At 40.8% G+C, this 13,364-nt stretch overlaps 1 protein-coding gene across 28 annotated transcripts in view; it reads left to right on the forward strand.

The window, feature by feature from the left end:
• Window positions 1-13,364, forward strand: part of GPHN (gephyrin) — a 648,985-nt gene that overhangs the window by 585,634 nt on the left and 49,987 nt on the right. For all 28 annotated transcript variants that reach the window (XM_075065364.1, XM_075065351.1, XM_075065350.1 and 25 more), the window contains 3 exons: window positions 3,289-3,347; window positions 3,564-3,717; window positions 5,902-6,023. In XM_075065364.1, the coding sequence (XP_074921465.1) occupies window positions 3,289-3,347; window positions 3,564-3,717; window positions 5,902-6,023 (335 nt within the window). The remainder of the gene's footprint in view (window positions 1-3,288; window positions 3,348-3,563; window positions 3,718-5,901; window positions 6,024-13,364) is intronic.

Raw genomic sequence — 13,364 nt, forward strand, 5'->3', positions numbered from 1 at the left:
AGTAACCTTGTTTTCTTCAAGATGTGTCCCCCTATGGGTACTTCACTACCTTCCCTCCTTCCCCTCTACTTCGGAGTTCTCTGATGTGGAGCTTTGTGGTAGTGAAGAAACTGAGGGAAGTTCACCTGTGCAGCTGTGTAAAGCCATGGTGTAGAACATGAGGTGGAATAGAGCATATCCATGGCCCGAATTAGCACTACTATCCGACATCTCTTATCAAAGGCACATGAGGTGTGTGGGCACCTGAAGGGGGCACCCATGGGGACAACATCTTGAAGAATTACAGTTACTGCACAGGGTGAGTAACCTCTCCTTCTGGGTCATATGACCTCATGCACTTATGTAATACAGCAGGCCGGACTTGACCTATGTTCCATACAGAATAGCATGTGGACATGAGAATGCAGATCGCCCCAAGAAGTCCTCTAATTGCTATATTGGTGGAAGACCCTTTCCAGGTATGCAAACGAGTGCTGTTTCGTCCTCCTTTGCTTACAGAATGTTAGGAACCATTAGGAAAGGGATTGATAATAACACAGTAAATATCATATAAATGCATGGTGTGCTCACACCTTGAATACCGTGTGCAGTTCTGGTTTCCCCATCTCAAAAAAAATATATTAGAATAGGAAAAAGTACAGGGAAGGGCAACAAAAATGATTGGGGTATGGAACAGCTTTCATATGAGGGGAGATTAAAAAGACTGGGACTATTCAGCTTGGAAAAGAGACGACTAAGGGGGTATATGGCAGAGGTCTATAAAATCATGAATGGTATGGAGGAAATGTTATTTACCCCTTCTCATAACATAAGAACCAGGAGTCACCCAATGAAATGTAATAGGCAGGATGTTTAAAACAAATATAAATAAGTACTTCACAGAACACACAGTAAACCTGTTGATTTCATTGCTGGGAGATGTTGTGAAGGCCAAAAGTATAACTGAATTAAAAAAAGAATTCGATAAATTCATGGAGGATAGGTCCATCAATGGCTATTAGCCAAGATACTCAGGGATGCAACCCCATGCTCTGGTGTTCCTAAACCTTTGATGGCTAGAAGCTGGGACTCGACAACAGAGGATGGATAAATTGCCCTATTCTATTCACACCTTCTGAAGAATCTGGTACCAGCCACTGTCAAAAGACAGGATACTGGGCTAGATGGACCATTGGTCTGACCCATTATGGCCATTCTGATGTTCTTATGTTCTGTCTATACCATCTATCTATGAAAATGGTCTTTGTAGTAGCTATACCATCAGCTCTAAGGTTAGGGGAGATTCAGGCTCTTGTGGCTAATCCACTGTAAACAGTGTTCAGTAAAGACAAAATGACTGCTGACATGTCCATCTAATAATAATAGATCATGTTATGAGTTAGCTAGAGGTGATCCACCCGTGCAGGTTAGAGCTCACTCCATCAGGGCTAGGAAGCTTCAACAGCTCCTCCATAGCAGTTCCATAAATTTGCAATGAAGCAACATGGGATCAGTCTTTCACCTTGTATTATTCATTATTTGAGGCCTTAAGATCAGATTCCCACTTTGGCAGAGGTGTCCTGCAATCAATGTTTAAGACTCTTAGCACCCATGTCCTGATTATGTGTCTCTGTTTGCAAGTCACCTGGAGTGAAATATTTATGGACAATCACTCAAAGAAAGAGCGACTACTTATAATACAGTGACTGGTTCTTCGAGATAAGTTATCCACCTGGATTTCCATGATCTGTTATCTTTTCCAACTACTATGGGGTCTTAAATCAAATGGGATTCTATGTTGTTAAAAGAATGGAGGGACAGTGTGGCTCACTCCACCCTTCATGCCTTCAGTTTGGGGGGGGACTTGAGGGCACCCAGGATGCAAGCATGATCCCAATGAACACTGCTAGACAAAAGAACCCAATCTCACAAACATGGGGCACATGTACACCAAAAGTGCGATCCATGTGGACAACACATCTTGAAGAACCACAGTTACTATGAGGTAAGTAATTATTCATTGTCAGAAGATTAAGATTGCATATCATAACTCTTAATTTATTGGTTTTCAGAGATTTACGATTAGCCAATCTCCATATTCTGAGAGAGTACAAGACATCACAGGGAAACTAACTCTGCAACAGTGTTTAGGGGTGTTTAATTTAAACCAAAATCCTTTCTGCTTCTCTTTGATGTCTGTCCTGATGAAAACGCCAGCTTCTCTGGCACTTTTTTTAGAAAAGTAAAGGATAATCACAATGGGCTGTCCAACATTGCCTTACTCCACAAAACAGGTTTTAATGTTCCACATGGCAAGGTAGGTATTTCTGAACACATAATGGCTTGCCATGTTTGTCTGCATTGTAAAACAAATGTCTAACTCATGGCATTGGGATGCCTCAAGTACAAAAGGTGCTAATACAAAAATAAAATTCTTCTCCATTCTCAGCACAGTACAAATTCATTGCTGCAGACAACCTACCACTTTCTCACAGCTGAGCATTTCTATCATCCATCCACTTGCAAATTTTATAAAATTAAATATTTACACTTATCTTGTAGTCTTTAAATTAAACTGCCCCAGTGGATTTATTGGCATTGAGCAAATCACCAGAGCATTGAAATCCTGAGTATGTGAACACAAAAGTTCTATCAGAAATCAGAGCTCAGGCTTTCCTACCACTGTCTTGTTTGCAGTACATAAACATGACATATTAACTGCTCTGTGATGTTCTGAAGATGAGAAAAGGTCCCTACATACAGAAATTCCAAATAACCCCAGGGAAATTTGGGCAAATGAATGGTTGCTAGGGTGAGATTTTCCTTATTGCCTATCTGTTGGCGTAGTGCCATATGCTTTACTACGCTTCTTGATTTTCTCCCTGGAGAGGCTACTTCTGAAAAGGGGAAAGAATCCCTGTGGTAAAAAAGATCAACACACAATCCAAGGATATTGTATGGGGAAGACACATAAACATAGCAGTCATAAAAAAGCAAGGCAAAACTATGTATTCAGTGCAGGTCCCTTTCAGTGAGCTCAGCTGGAAAGTTATTATTTTAAACTCTTTAAATTAGAGCACACATTGTAATGCACTCATGATCAGCAGCATATCAAGAGAACCAAGAGGATGCTTGAACCATTATATGACAGAATAATCGCTGCTGTGAAGAGATCAGACTGTGGCATGGCCATTTTGTGAACCATTAAGAAACAGTGAAGACTGGTGAGAAATAAAAGCTGATTAATTTTGTTTGGTTAACAAATTTGGAATTGTGTGACCTTTTTTTTTTTCTTTTTTTTTTAAACAGGGCACTGAAGAGCTAGAAGTACGAATTCTGGTGCAGGCTCGACCAGGCCAAGATATCAGGTCGGTAAATAACCTAGTTTTAAAATACTCTAATATCGCTTTAGAGAATATAATGGATAGTGCATTTTATAGTCATTGTTTTACAATAGCACTGAAATTTTGAATTTATGACCAGGGCACAGATGCACACTCCTCACTTGGAGCTTGACCAGGTAACGAGAGTAATTTTGAATTATATTCTGTTTTTCTTTTCTTTTTCTGTGATATGGTTTTCAGACCTATAGGACATGACATTAAAAGAGGTGAATGTGTGCTGGCTAAGGGAACCCATATGGGTCCATCGGAGATTGGTCTCTTAGCAACTGTTGGGGTAACAGAAGTAGAAGTTAACAAATTTCCAGTCGTTGCAGTCATGTCAACAGGGAATGAGGTAAGAAAAATATCTTTAAACTCAAGACTTTTTAAATTACTTTCTTCTGCAGGCACAGGAGTAGTATTTTGGATAGTAATTCCCATCCTAATTCCAATTGGGCCTGTTTTAGTGGTGCTGAGCACCTAAGGATCAGGGAAGCAGTTCACATGTTTATGTATAACAGCTCCCTAACCCTCTACACACAGGTCCCAAAAGAGGTGATGCCTACTTTTAGCAGGTATATAGCGTAGGAAGGAGCTGTGCATGAGACTGCTCTCTGCCAGAATATCTTTTTTAGCATATGATACTGTAACTGTAGTCCTACACATGTTTTGTTTGCAGAGGCTTCAAATGCACTATAAAACCCAAATCCTCAGTAAAACTAGATGTTATTTCTTCTAGTGTGTTCACAGAAATATAAATAGCACCCAACTGGCCTGTAATTGTTCTCTTATTTCTAATACTCTTTGCAAAAGTTTCAAAATTAGAAACATGACTGTCAAAGGATTTATGAAAGACAAGGTGGGTAAGGTAGTATCTTAGTTGGTCCAATAAAAGATATTAGCTCACTCATCTTGCTCTCTAATATCCTGGGACCAACACAGCTACAACAACACTGCATTCAAAGGATTTATACTAATACCAAGGGAATTTTTAAACACCTGGTTTAGGTACTTGTGGGCAATAGCCCGGTGTGAAAGATGAGGCATTTGGACCAATTTCTATAAAGAACAATTTATATCTTTAATTGAATTAAAAGTCCTCATCTTTACCAACTAGAAGATCACTTTTATTATTGTAGCAACTGTGCTGTATTTAAAAAATCCAGTTACCTCAAACATGCATTTTGACCTAACATCTTGACTGTGCTCTTCTGAGGCAAACCTTTTGAAGTCTAAACACTAATATAAACCCCTGGCTGTATTCTCATCCTATTGAAAGCCTTTGATGTGTTTAAGTTTTAAATCTTTGATATGTAAAATACAGCCATAAAAGTAAAGCTCTGTTCACATTTGTCCAAACCATTTCTGGTTGATGCATCCTGTTGAAATACTTAATGCTTACACAACCCCAGTGAAAGTTATTCTGTGACTGCAGAATGCCAACCCAGCTTAGGCTGCAATCTTAACAGATATCCTAAGATAGGCAGGAGTAAGCTGGACAGTAGATACCTCCAGAGAAAATCCAGGGTGCCCCAAGGAGTGGTGGTGATGAATTAGTAAGTGAGACTCTTTCCTGTGAGCATCTTTTATATAACATTTTAAACCTAGATCCTGCATGCTTGAGTTCTTTAAACATCCTGTGGAACTTTTCACCAGAACAGGGTGCTAGTCACAGTGTTGTGACCTAGCCAAGTTCAAACTTGAGTTATTGTATTCTTACTACCTAACATCTTCACTGTAATTTCAATTGAAATAGCATTCTCCTTCACCTCCTGTCCTCAATAGCTGCGTTGCTGCATGCTGTTAATCAGCACTACGGTCCATCCCAAAGGCCAAGGTGTTTCAGACATGGATGAAAGGATTCCTAGTGTAAAACGTGTCTGTATGTTTGTTAGATACTTTGGCATCCTTCAAGATGAAAGATGCTATGTAAATGGAAGATCATCATTGCCAGCTTTCTACCCCTTAAAATAACACAGTTTTTAATGTAAAATAGATGTTATGTTATGAATTACATGGTTGGCATTTGAAGCTGTGCTTACGTTTTCATCTGTTAGGCTACTGTATGCTTCCACATTTAAAATGTGTCTTTCAAAGTGAGTAGACAGTACACTTTATTATTCTTGGTCACTGCAGCATCAACACAGATCCTTAAAGTTTTAGTAAGATAAGAACGAGCAGATCTGTCCATCAACCTGGAAATAGTTACAAATTTAGAGTTTGTGATTTGATTTTTACTGTGTGGAGTTGGAAGCCTGATACCTCATGAAAAGAGGGTTTGCAGACATGGATGCACTGAAAAAATTTAAGAGTGAGAATCCTAGAAAAACTAATTATTTTGCTTTACCAGTGTCTCAGCCACATGTCTTTTTGGCTGCATAGTCTGAATTCACAGAACCTATTTACAGACACACTCTGACTTGTCATAGGTGTCTGTCAGCAGGAACCATATCCTACTTTAAAAGCAAGAAGTTTCCCATGAGCAAAGGCTCATAACACTCTGAGGAGACTGACTGGTAATGTGGCTCTGGTTTTATAGTTGTTGAATCCAGAGGATGACCTCTTACCAGGAAAGATCCGAGACAGTAACCGTTCAACTCTCCTAGCTACAATTCAAGAACATGGCTACCCAACAATCAACTTGGGAATTGTGGGAGATAAGTAAGTACCACGTGTTAATAAAGATTACCATTTGTTGTCACTTCATGTTCACGTAGTGCAGTTTAATGCAGCAGTGGGGAAAGAAAACATGGCAGAAGCTGCATTCGCTATGCAGCTCACTTCAAGTACCACAGCATTGTGAGGGTGTTCATTTTGGAGGAGGAGTATTTTTATTTTTCTTCCCAGTATAGAGTTTAACAAGCCCCATCCTAGTAGTAAGAGGAATAGTCTGATAAGGATGTTTTAGTGAGAGATGTTTATCTTGTTTAGTCTTCCTCTTGTACAATTCTAGCATTGCCTCTACTCCCTGCAGTATGGGCTGAGTATAAATTAGGACAGGATAACACCACCAGCAGTTGAATGGTGAAGTGTTTTGGTATCTATTAAGGCAGCCTTATCATGGATATAAGCACACTGTATTTAATAAGGCAAGAACCTGCATCTGGGGAATATATGCTACAGAAATTCCAGTTTCTGATCTTTAAGAAGGTGTCGGTCACACAGTTTATTTTCCATATTAAGGTTAATTTAGAGGTTAACTTTTTCTCAGATTTCTTGAATCACTATCTTATGGACAAGGCCTCACTCTTGACTGTGGGGTACTGCTAAAACAGAATTCCAGAAATGCATCCAAGTATGCAGAAAGTTTTTCAATGCTGTCCTCCAGTGAGCTCTCTGTTTTGACTCCTGTTACACTTCTGTGAGCAAGTTCTTTTATTGATCTGACAATAATTTCTCCTTGGTTCTAACTAGGAGAGTTCTGCTTTTGAGAGCTCTAACAGAAATGTTAGCAGCCTTTGGTGCAAAAGGTGCTAGATATGTCAATGTGAATCCAGAGCTTCCATGTCAGGAGCACCAATTCTCAGGATGCAAGCTTGTGCCTCAGTACAAAAAAAGGTCCAGCTGTGCCAAGAGATCCTACACCTGCTGATATAGGGCAAGAGGAATGCTCAGCTGGTACACAGCACTTTGTGGCAGCCTCATAGAAGATCATGACTGATCATGGCAGCTGAGTATATACTAAGTCTCTGGAATCATCAGCCCGGTCTCTGGATATGAATATGTATATGGGAGGGGGGTGTTAGAGAGTCTGGATATTTCAGTAAAGAGCTATCTGAAATCAAATGCGTGAGAGGATTCATCTGATGCCAAATACCTATTCTGTATTGAGGAGCACCAAGAAGGTAACTCTTCGTAGGATGATACTACCTTTCCCTAGTTTTTCCGACGTAAATCCAAGATGGATGATTTTTAGTTGAATTACAGTACTGTGCCCCAGAATCCAATGCTGTGCCTTTGGATTCATTCAGAATAAATGTTTCCCAGTCTATGGTTACAACCCTTCAGATCATGTACTGCCAAGGCTTCCTAGCCAACAGTCAGATGAAACTATCAAAGAAAGCCTTTACGCTGTTCAGTTCTCTTCATCCTTCCTGTAATCTAATCCAGAAAGGTGTAGATTTAGCTTGGGCAGCTTTTGATGTGAGTGACATGATTTCAGAGACCACTGCCTAGAGGTGGATGCCCACAAGTTTGCTTCACTGCAGGCCTCTGAATTCCAGCAAAAGGTCCAGAGAGAGCCCAAGGATCTACAATACACTAGAGAGAATTTGTTTTGGGGATCAAATGGAACCTCACTGCAGAAGACAAAGGAAACAATGGCTGTATTGGGTTCTCTTGGACCCGTGTCTTCTCCTTTCGGTCCCTTGTTCAAGGGAGGAAACGGAAAGTCTCCAGTTTAAAACCCAGGTTTCAGATTAACATATGGCTTCGAGGATGCTCAGTTTTCCCTGCACAGGACACTTGGCTTCAGCAGCCTCTTTCAGCAAGCATCAAAACCCAAAGGGTTTTTATAGGTTAACTAAATGCTCCAGAATCCTTCAATTACCAGTAGTCTGCCAGGACCTATTTGTCAAAGATTGACCTGGAGCCTTTTACCCATGATGGCCCTGGTCACTTCTGACACATAGGTCATGAGCATTGTTCTTTGGGGCTACAAGATCAGATTTTCCCACCCACAGTTCCATCTTAAAATGCTCTTGGGCTCATTTAGATCAGGAAAAGATGATGCAGGAAATCCAATCTGTCCTGAGAGAGCGAGCCTTGAGATTTGCACCATGAAGTGATAGAAATAACAGGTTTTATTTCAAGTGCTTCTTGATAGTCAAATCTGGGGACTTTGGCTTAACCAGAATTTCAAGGAACTGAATCGCTATGTAGTCAAAGAGAAATGGTCACCCTGGGAGTCTCAAAGCCTCTTCTATGGGAGCAAGAACAGCAGCGTACTTAGGACCTTGACCTGTGCACAGGAATATTTCCCAAGCAACAAAAGTACCTCATATTTCCTGAAGGAAACAGCATAACCTACTTTATGTGTTTGCCTTTTAGACCAGTATGGGCTGGTCTTTGGCAGTTGTCATGGCCTAACTGCACAGGATGGGAATTAATGTGTTCCCCAACTTGGATGATTGGCTGATGAAGGACACCATTCTCTAGTGTATCAAAAGATTAATAGCTATCACCACTGCTTTGGAGTTAGTAGGGTTCACGATAAACTACCCAAAGCCCCAACTTGTCCCCAGCGGACAACTGGGGTGCCTAGAAACCCTGCTAGAAAACAACTCAACTCAAAACCTCCCTGTCCCAACACAGGATCCAGGATATCACCAGTCTGGCAGAAAGGATATGGATGAGTCAGCAGGTCACAGTTTGAAACATACTATATGAATGTTGTTTCTAGAAAACAAAGCTGTATTCGTAGGACAACTCCATATGCAGTAACCACAATGGATCTTGAGATCCCAGTGGAAGCACGCCTCACAAAGACTTTCACATTGCATCCAGGTAAATCCAGATAATGAATCTCCTTTGGACCTGTCTAGCCTGGTGGAAATCCAGGGCACATTTCAAACAGGAATGGGCTTCCAAAACCCTCCTGTTCAAATCACAGTGACCATCAGTGCTTCCAGCCTGACATGGGGAGCTAACACAAAGGGATTCTATAAGCAGGGAAGCTGATCTCTACAGAAACAACTGCACATAAATTATTTGGACATAAATGGGATCATGTAGATCACAAACCTAATATCCCAAAAGGTGGCACTTGTTCAAATGGACAATCGCATCACCATACTTTACATAACCAAGCCAGAAGGATCACACATTCCATACCTGACAGGGGAGAAAATGACACACAGGCTGAGTTAGTCTGTAACAGATCCCCCTGAGTGGTCTCTGGATCAGGGAGTGGCAGGTCAGCTCTTCCTCCATCTAGGGATACTGGAAGTGCCACCCACTTGAACAAGAAACTGCCAGTGTTCTCATTGTGGCACCAAAAAGAAACTGCATTAGCAGTGGATTCCATCCTCTGATAATGAAGCTCCTGAACGCCTTCCCATCAGTCCCTCTGGCAGCACCAGCTCTGGCAAACCTAAGAAGAGAGAAACGCTTAATTTTCCTTATAGCCCCATACTGTCCCAAACAGGTCAGATTCTAAAATCTTTTGCCATTGGCTAAAGAGGATTCCATCAAACTGAGATTCTGACCTCAGATCATCATGCAAAACCATTGCGCCTCACTCAATCTCAATCAGGAAGCCTTTGTCCTGACACGGTAAAGCTTCGTATACACAGTGAGTCTAAGCAGGTGATTCATGTCCTCCTGCCATCATGGAAACCTTTTGCAAGGACGTACGATTCTAAATAGAAAAGAAAATTTGCAATGTGATATAATTTGGCCCTGGGGAACCTCTTTACTTTTCAAGCATAAAAGTTGTTTGTCAGAACCTAGTTTAAAACAAAGTAAACTCCATCCAGGTATCTCTCACTGCTTTTTAGGCCTTTCAGTCAAAGGTAAACAAGTGTCTCTGCAGCCCCTTACTCTCAAGTTCATGAGGGGCTTGACACATTTGATCGCCCCCCACACATTAAAAAGCCCCTTGCATCTTGGGATAATAATATGATCCTGACTAAGCTGATGAAGATCTGTTTCAACCACTGAGTTTGATACTTGGAAAGTCATTTTTCTGGAGGCAGTCAAGCCCATCAAGAGAAATTTGGAGCCCCGGTACATCATGTTTGCTGGATCCCCACCTCCTCCCATTTCAACCTACTTACAGACATTTTGAGTTGGCCCCTGAGTGCAGGGCCCCAGTACAGTTGTTCTCCCTTTTCTCCACTCTGATCAGCCCTGGACGCAGTTAGTACAGCCTAAAGAATTACTAAGCTTCCAGATCTAGAGAATGACTAAACTTTATTTTTATTATTTGGTGCTGTGGACTCAGCTGAGATTCCTCATCAAATAACATTATTCCACTTAAGTGAGCCTATCATCCTCAGGAGCGGCGCCAGAAGGCAGAATACAGGGGGCAGGATTTTGTGCACTCCCCACGGGGCACGTGAGAGCTTCCGGTTCCACTCCCATCGCGCCTCCGAAGAAGGACCCTCTGCCGAAATGCCGCAGGCGACAGCAGCAGTCATTGAGCTGCTCAGTTGCCAGCTGCTGTTTTCCACGGCACGTCAGCAGAAGGTCCTTCTTCGATGGCACAACGGGAGCGGAACCGGAAACTCCAATAAGCCCCATGGGGAGAACACAAAATGCCACCCCCCAAATCCTGGCACCCTCAGCAACCGCCTCGGGTTGCCTAATGGAAGCACCGGCCCTGATTGTCCTTATAACATTATTTCCACATCAAATGCCCAGCCTTGGGGAGGCTTTTTCTATATATTTGTCAAAATGTTCTTGGGGTTCTACTAGAGTCAAACAATTTACTTTAGAAAACCACCCAGTTGTTTTTTTTTTTAACATTTTATGCTAATTCATGGTGCAGTGCTGTTACCAAGAAGACAGTGTCTACATGGGTATTTGAGTGTGTTTCCTTTTGTAATGACCTGGTCTGACTTAACCCCGGAAGGCCACATCAAGGCACATTTGGTCCCAGGCAAGATTGTGACTACTGTCTGTCTCAGAGGCCGTGTTTAAAGCAGGATTTTGATGAGTTAGCTAACACATGTTAAAAGCCTAATGTAGACAAGGCAAATACGCCTCTAATGTGTTTAGTTGGTCCAGTTAAAGCCTTGGTTCCCTCATATCTAAAGCCTAGGGTTTATATAAATCCTGGGAGATATCTTTAGAGAGAGGAAATTCCATCTGCTTCTTTGAAGAGATTATTGTGACACAATTCTCCCTTCACATTTTGGGAATTATGTTCTTTTAGTATTTCCCTGCTTATACCTAATTATGATTTTTTTTCTTTTTCTGGGGCATACTTTTTTAACTTGAATAATTTTTGAATTACCTTATCATCACGGGAGCATCACTTCCTGTGCAACTGAACAAACTGATTGGAAGGTTTAGAGAACAACATTTATATAATGCAGGGTTTGGCATGTAACATGCAGTAGAGGGCACAGATCCTAATGTAACTTAATGGTGCTCTCCAAGATCAGAATTCTTTAAGGACTGTAGAAGTTCTACCAACCTCATACTAAGGAGCTAAAAATCAAGAGCGAGAATCCTTTTGGAATGATATCTGCAGAGAAACAGTTTTTCAGGTAAGTATTTTTCTCTTTCATCTCAATTTTATGAACCATTCACAGGTGTTAATTTAACAAAATATCTCATCCAGGTTAAGGATATTCCTGTTGGCAGCTACTCCATAGCCCAATACTGTGCGGTGAATGTACGCACATTCCAGTCAAATATTTGAAAGGATCAGGAGATGCTTGAATATCATGATGGTCACTGCAGTGCACTTAGGTGCACTTTAAAATCATTTTTATCACTTGTGCAGTTTTCAATGGTCCACTCAAAACTGGACATAAAGCCACACTGAGTACTTTGCCACTTACTCTATCTTTTGACTTCAAATCTATACCTACATTTTATTTATTTTCATTATTTCATTATTTATTTTGGTGTTGTTAAAACAATTTCTGAGCTTCTCTCCATTGTTTGTGTCCATTCTCTTGGCCTACTTATAAGGCTTGGTATGCAAAAAAATCAAAATATCAATTCACAAAACACATCTATCTGCAGTGAAAGTCCAGCAGGTCTGGAATACCAGAGAAGAAGAACCAGCCTGAAGAATGAAGTGGGGCTGAACCTAGGCTAAAAGCTAAGCCTCCCTCCCAGTATATGAAACCATATTGGAGCAGACATTTCAAAAGTTATTCTAAGAGGTGAGACAGAATGAAAAGAAACTCCTGCAAGCCAAGTCCAAAAACAGAGCACACAGTAACAAAGCCCAGAAGCCTAGAATCTTTTATCTTTTGTTCTTGACTGGTTTCCTACATCTCCAACCCTCTGGTTTCCCAGATCCACTTCTTGCTATTATAGTCTAAGGATGACCTTCATGCTGAAGGTGATATACAAATATTACTTTTGACTATTTTCTTCTGCATGAACATGGTCAAAACAGGCATATAGTTACATTTAATTTGCTCACAATCTATGAAATTGTCATCTGATTCTGTGGAAAATTATTATTAAAAATATGTGCATCTTTGTTTTGAGTAGTTGATCGCCATTAATTATTTATCATGGAATTTGTGTGTGTGTTTGCTGCTTTTAAAAGTTTTGTTCGTGGCCTTCCTTGTATTTACTTTCTGTAAAAGTTGTACAGCTTAGCTCTGGGGAAATGTGCAATAAATTAGGCCAGTGTAGCAAAGGGTTTTTTTAACATAACCATGCTCCATTTTTAGAAGTTCTTCTGAGGGAGCCCCTTTAAAATAGTTTACTGATGGACCTCTGAATCTTAGCCTCTGTGCCTAGTGAGTTTAATTTCCTTTCCTGTTGTTTATCTCTCTTATTTACCTCCTGTTTACATGAGTAAATTTGTCCCTTCTATGGGTTCTTTCCCTAACTGTTGTTTCCCCTGATCATTTTACGCTGTAGCAGCTGTGTAATGTTAATTGCTTTCATCTGTATTTTATCCTGCAATCATGAAGGTTCATAATGGATAGAGAGGGAGTTGCGACAGAATTTCATCAGACACTTCATAAACTTTCCATTAAATGCGCCTTGTTGAATTGCTAAAAAATATTGCACATATTTCTTATCAGAATAGTCATAAATTCACAGGCAGCCTTTCTTTTACTTTGTGTGAAGAATCATAGAATCAAAAGGTTGGAAGGGACCTCATGAGGTCAGCTAGTCCAACCCCCTGCTAAAGGCAGGACCATTTTCCCTAAATAATCCCAGCCAGGGTGCGGTCTAGCCAGACTTTAAATAGCTCTAAAGATGGAGATTCTACTACCTCCCTAGGTAACCCATTCCAATACTTCACCACTCTCCTAGTCAGAAAGTTTTTTCTAATATCCAGCTTCGACTTCCGCAACTGCA

Source organism: Chelonoidis abingdonii, chromosome 4 (genome assembly GCF_003597395.2).
Source record: "Chelonoidis abingdonii isolate Lonesome George chromosome 4, CheloAbing_2.0, whole genome shotgun sequence".
NCBI classification, from domain to species: Eukaryota; Metazoa; Chordata; order Testudines; family Testudinidae; genus Chelonoidis; species Chelonoidis abingdonii.